We start from the raw sequence: 20573 nt of genomic DNA, 5'->3' as shown, positions 1-20573 counted from the left end.
TTCATATGTCAACAGTACAAAACATAAGGCTTAACAAGAGATCCCTGAGGGATCTTGGCACCCACCATTGTTTGATCTTTATATGTTCTTTAAAAATTGGTTCTTTTCCCTTCTTTCTTTCTCAGTTTTTGCTCTCAATAATAAGAAATTTGAACTTAAATCCTTCGCAGAAAGAGTGATAATAACCTTTATCAGCCAAAACCAAGATGGTCACCATTTTGTTTTTTTTCCTGATCAGTCCTAAAACCAAATGGGCACAACTAGGGACCAAGGGGAACCAACATTTAAAATTTAGAGAGATCCATTGAGTACTTCTCAAGAAACAGCCATAACAAACTTTACTAGGCAAAATTCAAGATGGTCGCCTGTTGGCTATTTTGTTACTCTGATCAGATGTAAAGTCAAACTGGCACAACAAATAAGAAGAAATAATAAGAAATTGGGATAACAATCTGTACTAGACAAAATCCAAGATGGCTTCCTGTCAGTAATTTTGTTTTTCTGATCAGTCCCAAAATCAAACAGGCACAGCTAAGGACCAAGAGGAACCTATGCATAAAATTTGAGAAATATCTTTGCAGTATTTCTCAAGAAATACTCAAGAGCAAGAGGCCCAACGGGCCTGCAGTGCTCACCTGGTATAAGTATAAACCAACCAAATATTATGCCTCTAGGCCTTTTAGTTCAAGAGAAGAAATCGTTTGAAAAATAATTTCGGAACTGTGACCTTGAAAATAAGTAAAGGTCTTTTATTTTTACAAACTTTCTTGAGCTTCATCCTCTGAACAAACCATCATTTGGTTATTGAGAATTGTTTAAAGGAAATAGTTTGAGTCCATCAACAGACAAAGCGCCACAACATAAGCTCCATTGGCCCTTTGGACCAGGTGATCTTAAAGCTATAATAAATTTGCAATGTCAATATCAATAATGGCCACCTCTCTGCCATTTTAACTTTCTGATCATTCCCAAAATTAAATGGACACAGCTTGTGTCCAAGGGGAACCTACATATGGAATTTGAGAAAGATCCATCCAGTTCTTCTCAAAAAATATAGCAATAACAAAAAATATTTACAGATGGACAGATGGACGGATGTACCATGGACGTAGGGCATTTAGAATAGCCAATCATCTATTGATGGTGGGCTAAAAATTTCCAAATTGAAAACCTGCATCTGTACATATACAGTCATGTATAATTAATATGAAATCTTAATGTATTCAATGCTTTTTTGAAAATTCTATTAATAAATGACTTCATAGCTAAATCATACATACCTTTGGCCTATTAAAGCAAGCTCACTTAATTCTACATTACATTTCTGATATGAAAGCAAAACTTTAAACTGAACAAAATAATGCTCACAAAAGTTTTCATCTATATCTATGACTCTCAACACAGCCCTTGAAAATTATCTGAATTATGTGCCATTGACAAGACATCTCATACCAAGATTTATTTTGAGCACTCAGGTTTCTATGTGTGATAAATTGTTATACAAAAATAATTCAATCATCTTCTAATAATAAATTATATAAAGACATGCATGAAAAAAGTTTGTGGAATAAATAAAGATATGGAATTCATTCAGATTACATTATGTAAACAATGATTAAATGATCACAGTTTTTCAATGATGATGTAAATGGGACGGCTACCAAAACATTAATCCTGACTTAGATTGGAGCAATGACCCTACTGAAGGACAATGAATCAATATATGTAGCGTATTGGAGTTGGTTTTTACCAGGCACAGACTTATTGATAGATATCTAACACATAGATATAACAATACATCATATTTACTTAGATAGCAAGCCCTGGGAAAATATTTCCAAAATGTGAACTTTAACAATAAACTGTTTCTTACAAATAGATAACTTTATAAAATCACCTACATATATGAAGCAATATTTCATAGCGGAATGTGTCACATTTAAGATTTTTTTGCATTGATAACTTTTATTCATAAACATCAATAAACAAGAGGATATGATATGCCTTGGGCATTGTGATATTGTAATTTTATATATAACAGACAGAATCAGCAAAAGAAACATTTGTTTAGGAATTTCTAATACTGTTATGGTAAAACTACAGCCATCACCTTCATATCGGTTATCAAATACTTATGTTCAAATTATTTGAAGGGTCACGAATCACTTTTGAAGAGAGCTGAAGAAATCTGCTGAAGATGTCCATCTAGTGGAGACTTCTCAAATAAAAACAAAAAATGTTAAAATTGTTTCAATACAATGATGAAATTCTTCAAATTTAACAGCTGGACATGCCAGATGATAAAACTCATCAACAATTTGTTGCAAAACAATTTATAATGTTTCTCATTACTGATCAGCTGAAACAATTTATTTATTTAAGAAAATAGCATAAAGTAGAGTCTATGGACCAACATGGGTTTGTAAATAAACATTAACTTTTTCCTTGAAGTTTTCTTATCTACATCAATCTGATCAAATATCAATGTCTATGTTATTGTGCTTGAAGGATTAAGGAGTCGCATCATTCCATCTCAGAATTTGAATTTGATCCTGAGAGACCTGAAGATATTCCAGAGTCAATCTTTTCTGCATCGTCTTCTGCTTCACTTTGGGAACTGTTTTAACCAAAAAGAAAAAAAGAAATTAGAAATTTGTAGACTTCAAAAAATATATTCAATTATTGGGGTTGGGGAGATGTGGGATTGTGTGGTGGTAGTATTGGTGGAGTATGGAGGGAGCTTACCTGTCATCACTTTCATCTGAATCATCAGAGTCATCTGAATCTGAATCATCTGAGTTGCCTTCATCTTCCTCATCGTCATCCTCTGTCCCTGATTCACCACTCCCTGAGTCATCATCCGGCTGTGCATCTGTGAAGATAACACAGTGAAATTTTATCTTGGTTTGCTAACTAAGATTTTTCTCATTCCAAGTTTGACTTAATTGTGTAAATAAATGCAACATGAACTTGTAGAATCAATATGTGATTAAAACAAGAGGCCCATGGGCCTTACCAATCACCTCAGATCTCCAGGTCTTAGGACAGTTTAAGAACCTGCCCATCAGTCCCAGCTTTGGGGCAGACAGAACAGAACTGTTATATGCATACTTACAAAGTTTTTATTATTTCTAAGTTTGGAGGCTTAATTTTCAATGAAATGAAACTGATAACAATGTCTGTAGTTTAGATTCTTTGAACATTTAAACAAACTTGGTAGCACTTCATCCTAATATGCTGCTGGCCCAATATCATGACCATGGACCTTTTAGTTATTGAGAAGAAGTTGCTTTAAGATTTGAACACATTTGACCTGAGTGACCTAAAAAGTTACGTTTGATTACAATTAACATTTTAAACGCATATCTTTTAATATGAATAGTGTAAGGATAATCAAGAGGATTTCTTTTGGTCTAATGATTTGAAATTCATGACTTACCCAGTTCAATTTTCTCATTTATCAAAGGCTGAAACTTCAAGGCTTCTGCATTGTCAGGCTCGTACATCAAAACTGCAAATGAAAGAATGACGATATCAACAGGAAAGTTTTATTTTTCATATCTAGGGATTGAAGAAATGAATTCCTAAAAAAGAATATTACACAGACACAAGTACGTCTCTTAATAGAGGAACCTATCTGGTACCATAGATATCGCTGACAATATACTGGGGAACCGCAACATTTTATCTATCATGTAATTTATCAGCAATATTAGCTAACATTTACAAAGACTAGCAGGCACTCACTCATTTTACACAGTTTGGCTGCATTGGGATAGTCGCCTTGCATAAGACATCCGATAAACTAAAAAAAAAAGAAAATTAAAAGTAAATTTTGAAATATCTAATTACAATGCACAAAAAACAAATTAAACAGCTACAAACATAAAAAATTTAAAAATTGAATCCTATAATTTTCAAGAGTTTTCACATTTTTGAATCTACACTTATAAAAATTTCAATAAATATGAATTCACTACTGGTACTTGTCTAATTCTGCAAGTTGTTCTCCGAAGAAGGAAGCTCATACTTATGGAGTAGATTAATGATCATTTTTATCTGTCACAGGATCAAATTCTCTACAGAAAACAAGAGTTTCACTGGCCTATTTAACCTTGTCTTTGCTTTCTTTCTCTAGTCTTCAAAGTGACATCATCCAATCTGTAAGTGTGTTCTGTCATTTTGTTTTCAATTTATGATGACATATTACTAGTGTCATAACGATCATGTGATAATATTTTAAGATAAATTCTAACATGAAAACAACAGAATCAACAGTTTGAGGGTTTAGGTGTAATTTCAGTAAGAAAAAACTACATGGTACCTCCATCATTAGTTGCATTGGAGCTGTCTTTTCACTGCCTTCTTGCCAGCTAGCTGGATTATCCTCATCCTCATCTTCGTCCTCATCACTGGAATCTTCTGTTTTACTAGACACCTCAGTAGTTTTGGGCTTGCTGTCTGTAGTTTTCTGTTTTGATATACTGTTAGGCACAGATTCTTTTTTTTCACTGGGCACAATAAAGAAGACAATCTTTTTATCTCCACAGAACTGGATGAAGATTATTAAGATTGCAAGGAACCAAGGGGAGATAATCATTACTTTCCAGACATAAAATCTGGTCCTGACAAATGTTTATTTAATAGGATTGGAACCTGTTTATTTCAAATGCTTATTAATACTTTCATCTAAATTTCTTATTGTTACTTATGGCATAATGTAGGTCTCAGAAGTTCTAAATGACTAATCTCATCAGAAAGCAAAATATCATCAGTAGGTCCATTACCATAGTAAACCAATTGCAGGTACTTGTGGATATTTTTTTCCAATATGATAAATAACATCAGAATAAATAATTTAATAACATCTAAATGTTTAATTAAAAAAATCAAAGGTAATAACAACTCATATAGTAGCCTCAACGACCTGTTTATAGCTACTAAAAGAGTAATTACTAAAAAGTAGGACAAAATAAATACTTACATTTCCTCTGTACCATCAGACTCCTTAGGTCTGGCCCCATAACCATTCGGTAACTTGACCTTGAAACCTGACACCCGATCTCCTTTCTTAAGATCTGTACTGGAATTATCTCTCTCGAGAAAAGACCTGGCCATCAACACAAAAGAACATAATACAAGTATCACAACCAAAGAAAAGACCTGGCCATCAACACAAAAGAACATAATACAAGTATCACAACCAAAGAAAAGACCTGGCCATCAACACAAACGTGGCCATCAACACAAACGTGGCCATCAACACAAACGTGGCCATCAACACAAACGTGGCCATCAACACAAAAGAACATAATACATGTATCACAACCAAAGAAAAGACCTGGCCATCAACACAAACGTGGCCATCAACACAAACGTGGCCATCAACACAAATGTGGCCATCAACACAAAAGAACATAATACAAGTATCATGTCTGTAAAGTCAAACAATGTCATCTGACTGTAAAGTCATAATGTAACAATGTCATCTGAAAGAAAAGACCTGGCCATCAACACAAACGTGGCCATCAACACAAAAGAACATAATACATGTATCACAAGAAAAATCAAACTTAAATTACTCTTGTAGATAAATAGTATGCTTAGGTTTTGGGTATGGCCATTTGGAAATTAAATGCTGACTGTAAAGTCATAATGTAACAATGTCATCTGACTGTAAAGTCATAATGTAACAATGTCATCTGACTGTAAAGTCATAATGTAACAATGTCATCTGACTGTAAAGTCATAATGTAACAATGTCATCTGACTGATAATGTAACAATGTCATCTGACTGATAATGTAACAATGTCATCTGACAGTAAAGTTATAATGTAACAATGTCATCTGACTGTAAAGTCATAATGTAACAATGTCATCTGACTGTAAAGTCATAATGTAACAATGTCATCTGACTGTAAAGTCATAATGTAACAATGTCATCTGACTGTAAAGTCATAATGTAACAATGTCATCTGACTGTAAAGTCATAATGTAACAATGTCATCTGACTGTAAAGTCATAATGTAACAATGTCATCTGACTGATAATGTAACAATGTCATCTGACTGTAAAGTTATAATGTAACAATGTCATCTGACTGTAAAGTCATAATGTAACAATGTCATCTGACTGTAAAGTCATAATGTAACAATGTCATCTGACTGTAAAGTCATAATGTAACAATGTCATCTGACTGTGACACCATGATAATGAACACTATAATGTTATGACCACTAATATAGGACAGCATTATCTATGTATATAAAGAATCAGCAGATTCACAGTTGTTATTACCTCTCTGATTCAAGTTTCAATGTAGAATTCAATTCTGCCAAATCCACATCATCGAATGATTCCTTTACACTGAAAGACAAACACATTGAGATTTATATGACAAAATAACTTCATATTTGCAGAAGCAAACCAAATGGACATTGTTCACAGCAGAGCCAGAGCAACAGCTGCACACTTGTCTACCATCAGAATTTAGGATTCAAGTTTTAAATACTCTTCCCAATATTACATATAAACCACATATCAATCAGTACATCTTATCGTTCAACTTTTCAGTGACACAGATATGTACTTATTTTCATGTTTAAAATTTTTCCCATGATGCTTCAGGGCATTCTTTATCACCATTATTCTTTGATCCTAGTTTATCATAGCTTACTCATACATGTATATCATAGCAAAGAATATATGCACAAAACAAGACATATTCACGTACTGGATAACCAGCTTATAAAACACCAAGTACATTGAAAGCAGACTTTTGTAATGAATTCAATTCCACATGCGTACAATCGTACTACATAATTTCTATGTAAAGTTTTGATGTGTTGTACCAAGTGATTATATAACACCAATCCACTCTTCCATTTTAAAATAATTCCACTGCATTTATGTAATTCGATGCACTTATATGACCATGTAAAATGTTGTATGTCAAATCAATTTTCAATTTACTTCTGGTCAATGATCATTGCCTTCAATAAATTTCTTAACAGCTCCTCAATAAAACATGATGAATATACTGTTATTCTTCATGCGTATTGTTGATAATGAAACCATTACAGTAGAAACAATCTGTAAAGGATGCAGGCACAAACTGGAAAAGCTGATTGTTTGTATCTTTGTTCCAGGATTATCACCCAGGGTCATTATGAGGTGGGATCTTCTTGTTTTATCTACTTACTACTTCACTGAACAACATACAGGAGGCAATCTAGACCTATGAGTTAAAGTGAGTTGCTCATGGATACAACAAAAACAGCACAGACTGATCAGTTTCACAACTTCCTTGGAAACACAAACCCCACACTTTTACTTCAAAAGTAATCTTCAGGATGTAACAAAAAGTTCAAATCTTGAACTATCAAGTCCGATTGTAATAGACAATTTTTTTTCTCTATAACCCATATAATTTCACTAGCATTGAAGATTTCTTACCAAATTTTTTTTCAGTATGAAAAATTCCATAATGATTTGTACAATCATGCCATGAAAGAATTTACTTCATGTTGTGTTGGACAATTCTGTTCTTACTGAAGCCCTATAAACCTCAACAAGATGCTCAATGAGCCTGAAACACTCCTCTGTTCTGTGGTTTAAAAAGAATACTTTGACAGTTAAGTAAATTTCTGCAAACCACAAAACCCATTTCCAAAACATGCTACTACATAAATATTATGACTTTATCAATTATCAAAATGAAGTTTCATGTTCTTAATAAATTTGACCCCTGTTACCTTGAAAGTAGGTCAAGGTTATTAATCTAAACAAATTGGGTAGCCCTTCATAAAAACATATTACTAATAAGATAGCATGACACTGGACATCGTGGTCATTGAAAAGAAGTCATTTGAAGATTTTAACATATTTGACACACGTGACCTTGAAAGTGAGTAAGTGTAATCCATTCCACTTACCCATCATCTTTCCTCCTCACAGCTTGCAATGCAATCTGTTTAGTTGGCGTGGGTGTGCGTCGGCTGCTGGAGCCTGGTCTACTGCCAGAGGAAAAGGCACGTGATCCAACAGGAACGTTACTAGATGAATGTAAGTGTTCTATTTGTGAAAATTGAGAATCAAGTACAAGTCACTAGACATTACATTTATGCTATTCCTAATGACCTCAAACAAATCCTTCATGACAATACTTTGTGTTGAAATCTTTGATGCATGGTTAGTACAATTTGAAATAATGAGTGTATTTAAATATATATCTAGTAGGGAAATAGCAACTTGTGAAGTGAAACTAACAAGACAAAAAATCATCCAGGGTTTTCGTTCTTCAAAGAATGGTCCTAGCTGAGATATTGTTACAAAATATACAAAACACAAACCACTGTTTCTTCCTTTTCCTGTTGCATTGAGAACAGCTGTCTATATACTAGTACCACATACATCCAACAATAATGAAGCCTTGTCAGGTTATCCTATTCATGCTTACTACAGTAGATGAGTCAACTTTAATGTTTCATTGATCCTTTGTCCAAAATTTAATCAACATATATATTGATTGGCATTGATGCCAGGCCAATATAAAAATGCTGAGAAAATGCCAGAATTATTTGGATATGCCACACTGAACTGTAATATGCCCACCACAGAAAGGTAACATTTTTACCCCATAGGCTTGTTCTGGGATAAATATGCAATACATACCGGACATGGTTGTTATTGTAGTAACCACTAGCATTTCCATATTCATCTTCACCCAGAACCGGCAATTTGTCATCCTCCTGTAGTTGTCGCCCACGCCTGATTGACATGACTGATTTCAAATGTCACAATGCACTGTAATTAAAAGAAAACAGGTAAAGACATATTTTTTGTAAATATCGTGGATTCATATAAAATAATTTATAAATTTACCTTACTGTCAATTATAATGCTTTCAGTGAAAGCCTAACTATTCACCAACATAAATCAATACAAAACAATTATGAAATATCGAAAGTGAAACCCCACTCAAAAACCACCTAACTACTAAAACCGCTTTCTTTCAATCCCAAAAATCATCTTTGTCTTGGTATTGTATGCTTTACTATCAAGACCACTATTATGACCACCTTGCAATTAAGACCAATCCCAAAATCAGTTTTGCACTGAATTTTACCTCACTAATCAACTTGCTGACCAGTCAAAAAGCTACTGTGAGTGTATTCCACAAGATACATCTGTCAGATATAAGATCAGTTAGCTATGTCAATGTTTCCATCAATATAAAACCAAAAAAAAGTTGTACCAATGCTGGTAATCCAGTCCAAATCAAATGCTATCATCACTAACCCCCTGCAACAGCATTAACCAAGTGGGTCTTTCATTAAATTTGGCATCAAATTAAGAACTACCATTGACATATTGTCTTTTGTTTGAAAACATACAAAAAATACATGACAAAATAGTTTCTGTAGACGCTAGATACACTGTAGCTAATTTGCATTTCATAAAATTGATCACATTGCAATTTCTTTTGACAGTGTCTTTTTCCTATTATCACTTCATTACTAGTCTATTGGAGTAGTCTTTAGTTCCTAAAAAATATCTTTTGTATCAAAGTGCAGTTGTAGCCAATTTGGCCATAAATAAGCAGGTGAGAGTGAAGTTGGGAGCTTGATGATGACTGCTGTTCAAAGATGCTGTATCCTTGAGCAGTTACTTTAAATGTTTTGTTCATTCAAGTGCTCAGGAATAGAGTATAGCACAGTCTGGGTTTGGTATCACATTTATGTACTGTGATGATCCTGTTGGAAGCACACGTTACACTCACACAATGTAGTCCCATACTGGCCGTAGTACAGAACAGACACAGGCAGTCACTCTTACGTGTCAAAATACACAATTTGTTGAAAGTAGATACTGAATGCGGTATAACATAGAATAATGATAATATGTACAAATCGAAAGTAGAAGAATACTTTTTTGGGAGTTGTGGGTTGGGGTGGTGGTTGTGGCGTTAAGTAAAATGTTGAAAAGGCTACAACAAAACTTACACTTTCAGATTTAGTAATCTGGTTACCACATCCTCTCCTTAATCATGAAAAGGGCTTAACCTGGCTGGGTAATATCAAAATTATGTTAGATACATATACCTCGATAATATGTATGCCAAAGGGGAAGAAAACTCAAACCCTCAAGTTTTTCCACACAATGAACGATAGTCCGCCATATTGTTTACAAGTAACTACGCATTCAGATATCGTTTTCGTATTTATTGTGTACATGATATTTATATAGACAGATTCAAGGTTGTAATCTTTACTATGTTGTATTATGATAAATTTGTGGGCTTTTTTTTTTATTTACACGCATTTTTCATAACAAACAAAATAACAAACTTTATACGTAACTATGCCTATTACACCGAGTTTTGACATTGATACAAAAAAGTGCATGTTGAAATAGGTAAGCCTTGCCCGGCCTAGGTTACTAGAATCATTGCATTGTAAGTATCCTGTCCTATTGCATGATGTCAGTAGACGTCTTTGGCATAGTTCATCCTCATCGATCTGTTCACAACCCAACACTTGTTCCGACTGCAATCCTTTGAATTTTTCTTTTAAGAAATAGGCTGCACATGTGATTCGATTTACGGAGTTACGTAAGGTTATCATGTATCATTTTCTAAAGGGATCTATGATTTTTCTAGTCATATGTTGATTTAGATTCGAAAGTATATTACAAAGATAGTTTATGTGAAAAATTTGCAATTGATCAGATCATTACATCGAAGAAGCGCTGCTCAATAACTCAAGGCAAGGGGGAGAACTCTTACCATGTTCATGATATAACATGTCCTAGTTAATATTACGGTTATATCCATTTAATTGATATGAAATTATTGTGTTCTTGTGTCATAAAAAATGTCTTTAAATTTTCTTCTCTTACTAGAGACTTTTATCTAGTAAGAGAGCATGGGTTGATGCAATGGATCAGATCATTACATCAAAGAAGGGCTACTCAATAACTCAATGCAAGGGGGAGAACTCTTTCATCGTTAATAATACAAGTATATCCTTTTCATTGATATGAAATTATTGTGTTCGTGTGTCATAAAAATATGTCTTTCAATTTTCTTCTCTTACTAGAGATTTTAATCTAGTAAGAGAACATGGGTTGATGTGGTATACAGAGGCAAATACATTGTAAGAGGATATCAATAGTGAGGACGTTTAAAGTCTACATATGAATACTGTCACTTTGTAGCTTCATATTTACAAGGAATGATCAAATTACAATTGATGTCCACGAGTCCTTTTCAACTTTATCGCTAAAACGAATGGGCCATGCAATGTAAAATTTAAGTACTTCCAGAGATTTTAAGAGTCCAAATTCTATGAGTACAAGACTCCGAATTGATATGTACATTGAACACTGGACAGTGTGCAGTTATTCAGATTGGAACTTTTGGGGAATGTACATTCACTTTATGAGTGCAAAATGGGTTGTGTGTAGAAATTTGACAAAACTAATAAGAACACAAAAAAACACAGATTGATCAACAAAACTGTTGAAGTTTCAATAGTCTGATTTTTAATCAGTGTGGCTGGATAAATAGAATACATTGTCAGTGTCTTAAAATATAAGCTGCATTTTGGCTTGGATCAGAAAGACAAAAGTGGCTCACCTGTTACTTACCATTTTCATCTTTATATTTTAAGACATTGACTGTGCATTCTCTATGTAATTATTTAAAACTAGCCATGTGAGTAATATAAAGAAAGTTAGGAAAAATATATATTTACACTTCATAAAAAAATCCAGATTTGGGCAGTTTAATTTAAATGATATGCTGTGGTTTAATTTGTATTTATATTAAATGTTTCATTACATGTACATTGTTATTTCAGACATTGTACCTCAACTCCATCTTGTTTGTCCAAAGACAGAAGATCAGTTATGAAACTTCCATCAAAATACAAAGTTTACGATTTCTTGATGTTAGCTGGGAATAGCTTCTTTGCTGGGTCAACATTAATCTTTGCAGGATTAACCTTCTATAAAATGTTCCAATTTAAAACAAGTAAGAGTCTAACCAAAATGGTTTATTTTTGTTTTCAAATGGCATCAAAATCTAGTAAAGATCAATTTGCACGCTGATTAGTTAATAGATAGAAGTTATGGAACAGGTGATTGTTATACACGTATATGCTTTTTCTTTCACTCTTGTTAGTTGTTTTTTTAAAGTTAACTTTTGAAAAATAACTAATGAGTGTGAAAGAAATGTCATAACAACCACATGTTAGTGGGATCTGTCACAATGAAAAATCTGTTTCAAGGAGGAATTGTTTTGTACCAATTTGTGTTTTGTTAAGGGGTTAATGATACCACCTGATAAAACCTGAAGTGAATTGCCATATGTGACAATTTCAGAAATATATAGAGGTATTATAAGTTATTCTAAATTAAGTCAAATAGAAATTGAGTTTGTTGTCGTCAAAGCAATTAATTGAAAGAAATTGATGTAGATAGTACAGTTTATCTGACTTTATCAACAAGATGATTTCTATGATATTGGTTACAACTACAAAAACAAAAAATGACAGATGTTATAGAACTCGGAAGACAACTTCTGCCTTTAGGCCTGTTGTGTTCTTTATTTTCTTCCTTTTTATAAATGACAATTTGAAATAGAAACAATCTGGTGATGGCAGAATTTATCTAAGATGTATTGAAAGCTTAGTCATTGACAAGTAAATTCTAATATTGAACTTGTTAAATGTAATTAATGTCTGTGTTGAAATGATAAACTTAAAACTGCACCGTTGATTGATGTAGATGTTGGACTAGTGTTGTATAAAAGCAATTAGATTGTAGATTGTTTTTCTTTTTTAATTTTTTCAGAAAGAGTTCCTGAAATAGAGGAAGAAGTGAGACTATTCAAGGAAGCTCAATTAATGAAAGAACAGGTGGAGAGAGAATCTATGTTGATGCGGAATGTTCAAACCAACAAAGACTAATAATGTCCTTGTCCTATAATTAATTTTTGATAGATTTTGATATTTTCCAACATGGAAAAATTACATAACGTAAACAATTTTTTAGTGTTGTAATATATCAAAATGTTATAAATGTTTATTAGTTGAGAGTGACATGAACGATTATGCTAGTTTATCAGTTGAGAATGATGTGAAAGATTGCAGTAATGTTTGTGATTTTTTGAATTGTAAATATAATGTGCCAATTTGCTGAGTACAGTTGTCTGAATTTTCATGCATAGACTTCCCTTTCTCCAATATTTCCTGTATGAATTACAGAAACCTTTAGAGAACCATGAACTTTATGATCTAGAAACTTCTTTATGAAGCATTATTAAAAACATAGGTTATCAAATGTTTCAGAGAAATTCTCTGATAGGCTTTGTAAAACAAAAAGTGACGAGCCCTTGATACAATGTTGTAAAGGGGATTAAATTGTGAGAAGGGAAGTAACTTGTTTTGTGGACCTTCCTTTCAAAAAAAACACTTGTGTGAATGGTCAAAATGTGTTTAGTTGTTCTATGTTATTAAATCAGAAGTGACAAAATGTCGGCCATTAAGAAAGCAGAGTCCATCTGGACAGGTTGCAATTTCAACTGACAGAAATTGTGTAAGTGAAAGAGCATGTACATTTTTTTAATAGTATGTGTGCAAGATTTTTTTTTATTCTAGCACGGAGAGAGAGTGTATTGAGAAATATGTATTTAAAAAATTGTCAAACTAATTATGTCTTTCCTTGTATTGGGAGAACTTTTCAAGTTATGTACTGATCTAATGAAGCAGCTTATGAAGGAATGCAAGAATGCAGTGATTTCATGTTGAGCTGAAGAGCATGAAAAGAAAAAAAGAAAGGAAAATGATAATCACAGATTAAATACCATATATTTACCCATTAGTAAGTCTAGGATACCAGTATGTAAACTCAATTTGAAGTAGATGGACATATTGCAGGGCAATAAAATTGTGTTTGTGTGTAATTTTACAGAGTGACAAAGGAAAGGATTGGATTTGTTAAAGACCTTTCTGTCAGATCAATATGTTGAATACACTTACTATCACAGTAGTTGTTAACAACAATAATATCATCACATTCATTATTCACAAGATCTTCATAAAATGTCTGTAATTAACATGGCAGAAAATCTGTTATGAAATTTGCTATTAAATGTGATGTTGGATGAATTATGTATCTCTGTATTCTTAATTCCGCTTGTAGAACAGCTGATGTCATTACTGTGTGTCTATTCAAATGTCTGTACTACTTGTTATCATTTCTTTAGAAAAACAAAAAACAAACAAAAACAATAATGTCATAGAGTTAGTCCATAATTTTGGACTTGAGGATGTTCAAGATGGCAACTGTTACATCCTTGAAAAATTTTGTTCACTTCTATTAGAATCATGGTTATATGGACAAGAATCTCCAAAAATATTAAGTAGATCATCAGTATTTGCTCTTGAAGGAAATGTGGACCCATGTGATATTCAAGATGGTCATCATTGAAAGCTTGTCAACACTTGTAGCGACATTTTACATTTCTGAACTAAAGATGTCAAATTGATTCAGAAAGTTTGAAAGAGTTGTGATTGGTCCTGAGAGCCTGACCACTCCAACACCCTAGATGGCTGCACTAATGGTTATTATGTAACATTATTAGCCTTTCTTGCAGATTAGTCATGTTTGGTTTACATGTGACATAAACTGAAATTTGAACTCTTTTTAATATATAAGAATTAAAAGTCTTCCTCCTATATGATTAATGAATCTATAAAAGTCAGGACACCTGTTCTCTTAATAGGTATGACACCACAGAGGTCCGACAACAGTAGAGCACATGTTCTGTTAATAGGTATGACACCACAGAGGTCTGACATGAGTAAAGCACATGTTCTGTTAATAGGTATGACACCACAGGTCTGACATGAGTATAACACTCATTTCTCTTGTGTGTCTTTTGTACAATATTTTCAGTAGTACTTGAACTATAGAGGTCTGACATCAGTAGAGCATCTATTCTGTGAATGACAATGACACTACGGAAGACCAACATCAGTAAAACGATCGTTCTGTCAGTGGTAACGACACTAAAAAGTTTCACACCAGTAGAACACCCATTCTCTTAGTGATAATGTAAACTACAGAAATCTGACACCAATAGATTTTTCAAATTTTAGTGACACGAGAGAAATCTGACAACACAAGGACATCAGATTTTTTTCAGTAATTATAACACTTTAGAAATCTAACACCAGTAAAGCAGCTGTTCGGACATTAGTAAATGACACTACAGAAGTCTTAATCCAGTAAAGCACCTGCGTTGTCGGTAGTAATCACGCTACAAATGTTTAACACCAGTAGAATGCCCATTCTGCTGGAAGTAATGACACTACAGAAGTCCGACACTAGTAGAGGACATGGTTCCCTCAGTAGTAATGATGCTAGAGGTCTGACACCAATAGAACACTGGTGATGACACTAGAGGTCTGACATCAGTAGAACATTTTATGTAGGTCAAAGGTCAAACTGTAGTACTGTGCTAAGCATGACAAAGTTTGAAGAACATACAGACAAAATTATAATCCTGGTGGTTGTCTAATAAGAACATGTATTCCACTATTGATTTCAATAAATCAGTTGAATGTCACTCGTCACATTATTTGAATTGTCAAATTGAAGGTACATCTTTTTTTGTTTCAAAAGAATAAGTTAACAAATAAATACATTCAGTTTTTTTTATTAAGCCTTTTTTGCTCTTGTTTTTTTAATAATTATGTCTAAACATAATTAATAATATATAAGAACACAATGAATTTCTCATGGGTTCTATACATTTACATGACAATAGAAAACTGCAACAACTTTCAGACACACCCATAACACAAATAGTATTGATTAAAATGTTAAGATGTTCATATCTCAAAATTTCTATCATGATCTAGATGTCTCAGATACACAAGTTGTGTGCTTATCTAATTCAGGAATAAACAAGTATTAATCATTGGGAGCTACTTAATGATGAAATATCAAAACATCTTGAGAGAAAAATATGAAGTGTTTTAGTTTTAAGAATAAGGTTAAGAAATATTGCATTTAATTTCACAAACATCTATATCACAGCTGCCTTATAGTCTTTTCTGAACTAGAAAAAAAACTGGATTTTAGATTTCATGAAAATCATCAGTCTAGGACAACTAGAGCAGTTGTTTATGTAAACAATGAGATATGCACATCTACAACAATATATCTAACACTTAATGGGGATGAGATGAATGGCTGTACTTTCAAATAACAAGCAAAACATTTCTTGAATAAAAATTCAGCATAATTATTATTACAATAATTAATATTGATTATTTACCTTAGTTATATTCCATAATGAGGTAATGATATGTATAGTAAACAAATTAAAAAATGTCTTTTTAATATATGAAGAAATACTGTACACACTCTACTTAATTATAAAACAGGCATTCTTGAGATCATTTTCTTAAAATGTAACACTTCGGGAAGAAACTCCAAGAGAAACATAACTTAATATGTATTTGTTCTTTAACTACACATGACAAATTCAAACTGAAATTTCGATGTAATTACAAATGTATTTTGCTTGTTAATACATTTTAGTGTATATGTCTGAATTTAATGGCCAAGAATTTTTTTATATAGAATTCATCATTGAGAAAATGCAATGTTTTCTTTTTTCCAATTTTCTATTTTAGACAAAATGTCATTAAAATATGGAATATGCAAATTCCTTCTGCAGATGGTGACAATGCTGCAAGAGTTCAAAAGACCAAAAGCATCTGTGAAATATCTGAAGTTTACAAAGTATATAACCTTACATGTTAGTGTTAATTTTATTAGGGGATTTTGAACTAAACAGAACATGAATCGTTTCAAAAGAAAATAAGATTTCATTATTACAATTTGACAGATTAAGAACTTGAACATGATGGGTAGGAACCATCATAAGTAACAGAAATGTTCAAATACATGCACCATAGAATATAAAGGTTCAAACTGTTATAACAGCAGTGTTTCCATTCAAAATATTGTTGCCATTTCACAAATAACAGGATCATTATAGTCTGAAACTTTTCTTTCATAAAATAGTATATATCTGACACAACAATACATATTAACACAAAAAGTCAAACAGTGGCAGGAGAAAAAGGTTTATGATAAAAAATCTGTAACTTGGTAATAGTAAAACAAAAACAAATCTTGTTCAAATTTTTCTAATATTTTCATTTCAAAATTTCACGACTAGAATGAAGTTTTCATTTACACTGAAGTTTTAACCATTTAATTAAAATATATACATTTAGTAATTACACCAGACATCAACAAGTACTTTCTACAACCATAAATTCTTTCAAAATATGCTGCCTGCTAAATTAACCATTGCTTTTCCCTTGATGTTAGATAAATCCTTATTTTAAAAATCCTACAGAGAGAATAGAATTTTATCCAGAGTCATTTACAGAGGGTACCATGAGGATGGTTGAAATATTGATGAATATAAATATTGTCAGTTGTAACCTGACTTATGGCTTTTCAGTTCTATATCATCAAGTCATTTATTTTTTTTGTTCAAGCACATTTTCAGCACAACCATCTATTGGAATTATCCAACTAGTTCATATACAATGCAACTTGTCACTAAAACTGAGAAACTATATATTTTTTCACATAAAAAAAGCCATACTACAAATTGGCACATGATAGATTTGTATACGGTGATTCACATTACATATGATATGCATGTATTGCTTGACCGTTTTAATGGGTAATATACATTAATTATTGTTATTTGCACCTTTTTTGTTTTCCAAGATCTGAACACTAACCCTAATAAATTTCTCTACAAATCACCTCACTAATATTTAGCTAAGATGCTCATTTTAAAAGTAAATTTTGGATATGACTTCCAATGTTTTGACAAGCTTTACATTATCTAGAAACCAAAAATAACAAATCAACATCAGCAAGATATCATAAAGTTACGACTAAATTGATGTTGCATCAAATACCATTCATCTTTTACGCTGATAAATTTCAAGACATCTTAACCTTGTATATGATTCAGGTCAGAACCAATTTACAAATATTGCAATATACAAATTAAAAGGCCTGTCCAAAACTTTCAAACGTTTCAGATGTAATATTATCAGAGAATTTTGGAAGTCATCTACTGGTCCACTGAAATGAAACGGACAAAATAATTTTTGATAACAAAACAAGTATGCATGCCTGGCACCAATAAACTACTATATATTTGTCAAGTTGTAGTAGGTCATCCTAGTAATTTCATTCTAATAGAGCCTGTGAATCTCATTCTATTCATCTGAAAATAACCTGCTGGGATAATTTTGGAAAACCTAACGAAGATTTTAAATTCACTTTGACCATTTAATACAAGCATCAATATTTTTTAAATCACCCCCACCCCCATCCCCATTCTTTTTTGAAAACTTTTTTCCTTGATTACAGGCATCTATAATTTTAACATGATTACCACTGTTTTCCCTCGAAAACCTGATTGACATTGGAACAAAAACTATAACAATGTGATAGTAAAATGAAATTGTGTATAAATGACCAACAAATGATCCATGCTTTATAAAAAAGAAATAACATAGATGATTCAAAAGCTATTGAAAGTTTCTCAACTGACTGAATATTGCACAAGATAAGTCAGCTAACAACAGGCAAAGCACTGCATCAGACCCGCAAACCACAAAAGTCTGGTCCAAGTTGCAGAAACATTTCTTAAATTATGGAAATTCATGAACTTAATTTTGTTGAGAAAAAAACATTACTGAATATCTTCCTAGAATTCTATAATGCTTTTCGAATGGAAATTAAAAACAAAGAATATTTGTTTATGATTTAGAACATTAGTGAAACTGGATCAACAACCCTATATTACATGGACATAACTTAAACAGCCTGGTTCATTGGCTATGTATTTGTGTCTCTGTCTATATAACCAAAAGAAGACAGCCTATACTCACAGGTCCAACTACATCAAACAATCACATTGACAGGAGTATCAATATGGTGTACATGCACCAAAAGTCAGGCTGGTAGATTATGTGTATTCTTTAACAATATTGAAGGAAATATGAAATATTTGAGATGTAATGGATGTTGCAAGGATTCATTCATATACATCTAGATGGAACGTTTTTGCATTATAATCTAAATTACTTTCCTTGATAAAATACTGACTTTATCAGTTATTCTTTTGAGTCAATTTTATTGATTTATGCTTCAAAGCAAGAAATAGTTTATATTTTTACACACCTGTATTAAAAACATCTACATTTTATGCTTGCCTACTTGAAGAATCACCATAATGACATCATTTTTATTAAGTTAACATCACTGAAGATCCCAGCAATATTACAACTCTCTTTTTCTTCCAAAAACTGTTATATTTTACTGACGATATTTATAAATTTACTCAAGCTTTTTCTGTTTTTGTTACTATAAACAATCTTTCAAACCAAGCCCTCTTTAGTATGACATAGTGTTTAATTTTGGCAATAAGAATAGCTTTCCCTAATGATTATATTCAAACTGCATCATTTCTTGTCTACCATACAGGAAATTGAATTATCCTTTATGAAAACTCTTTTTTCCTGTCATAGAAAGCAAAAACCATGAAAATTTGGTTTCCGAGTCTAAAGCAGTGCTTATTCAATAAAAAAATATCCCCAAATTTCCTTTACAACAGTTCTAAATATAAAGTATCAAATTGAATGTCTCATGATAATCTAAATATGATTCAAACAAAAGAAACTACTTCTTGTGTGAAAAGTACAAAAAGGGATGACACATGAAATATAATGATGATAAAGAGTATTTGGTAGAAGATTTAACAAATTGGACAGCTATATACCATTACACAGTGGACAATAACTACCACATGTATGAGACACTTAACATTTTTTAGATGTCAGCCTGCCATTGGTTTCCTTCACAATCACAATAGCCCTACTAGCCACAGAAGTGGACCCTTACAATACTGGCTTGTAGGGGTGGGAAGGATATAAAACAGCAGTGTACATGGCACAAATCAGATTATACATACAATATATAGCTTAGATTTCTGGCAGTGTTCTTTTCACAGTAGGGCGAATCAAAACATCATGTAACTGGAAGTCCAGACTCTACCGATCTAGCAACTCTCAAACAGGAAATTCTAAACCATGTAAAAATCATTTTCTTTCCTCACAGTGATGAGAAAATGACACTACTGGAAATCAGTGCTATATAGAGTACTTTGTTTCCCAGTGGTGATGGGTTGACAACATCTACAATGAATGTCTCTCACAACACAAAATATACCGGTACATACTTTAATTTTTTACTGTTTTTTTTCTCCGTTCAAACAATTAAGTTCATCTAAGGAGAAGTCTTTAATTAATGAATGACTTTCTGTCCCTTCAAATGAAGAATGCCTGGTTATTGCTTCATAATTTATTTCATTGCTTTTCTCAAAGAACACTGCTTAAAAATTCAGCCAATCAGTATTTATATCATCAGTTTTGTATTAAAGGAAAGCATCAACTGG

The 20573-nt window shown here is 32.4% G+C and overlaps 1 protein-coding gene and 1 long non-coding RNA gene across 3 annotated transcripts; one reads left to right on the top strand and one right to left on the bottom strand.

Moving 5' to 3' along the window:
• Positions 1-2346: 2346 nt before the first annotated feature.
• On the bottom strand, positions 2347-10094 carry LOC132555649 (glutamate-rich protein 2-like). The gene is made up of 10 exons (XM_060220001.1): positions 10006-10094; positions 8675-8806; positions 7936-8055; positions 6299-6367; positions 4985-5110; positions 4325-4511; positions 3748-3805; positions 3440-3511; positions 2746-2872; positions 2347-2617 (listed from the first exon to the last, which is right to left on the bottom strand). Exons 2-10 carry the CDS (start codon positions 8779-8781, stop codon positions 2524-2526), a joined length of 960 nt encoding a protein of 319 aa, XP_060075984.1. The 5' UTR covers positions 8782-8806; positions 10006-10094; the 3' UTR covers positions 2347-2523.
• Positions 10095-10382: 288 nt separating this feature from the next.
• Positions 10383-14172, top strand: LOC132555588 (uncharacterized). 2 transcript variants are annotated; one of them, XR_009554447.1, is made up of 3 exons: positions 10383-10417; positions 11863-12035; positions 12857-14172. It is a non-coding gene; the product is annotated as an uncharacterized LOC132555588 (long non-coding RNA). The 2 variants fall into 2 exon arrangements; XR_009554446.1 differs by having other exon boundaries at positions 10389-10457.
• Positions 14173-20573: the final 6401 nt, after the last annotated feature.

Source organism: Ylistrum balloti, unplaced genomic scaffold (genome assembly GCF_031769215.1).
Source record: "Ylistrum balloti isolate Yb309-2 unplaced genomic scaffold, AGI_CSIRO_Ybal_v1 Utg370508, whole genome shotgun sequence".
Taxonomy (NCBI): Eukaryota; Metazoa; Mollusca; class Bivalvia; order Pectinida; family Pectinidae; genus Ylistrum; species Ylistrum balloti.
Note: the sequence above shows the minus strand (reverse complement) of the source record. Positions and strands in the feature narration are given on the sequence as shown.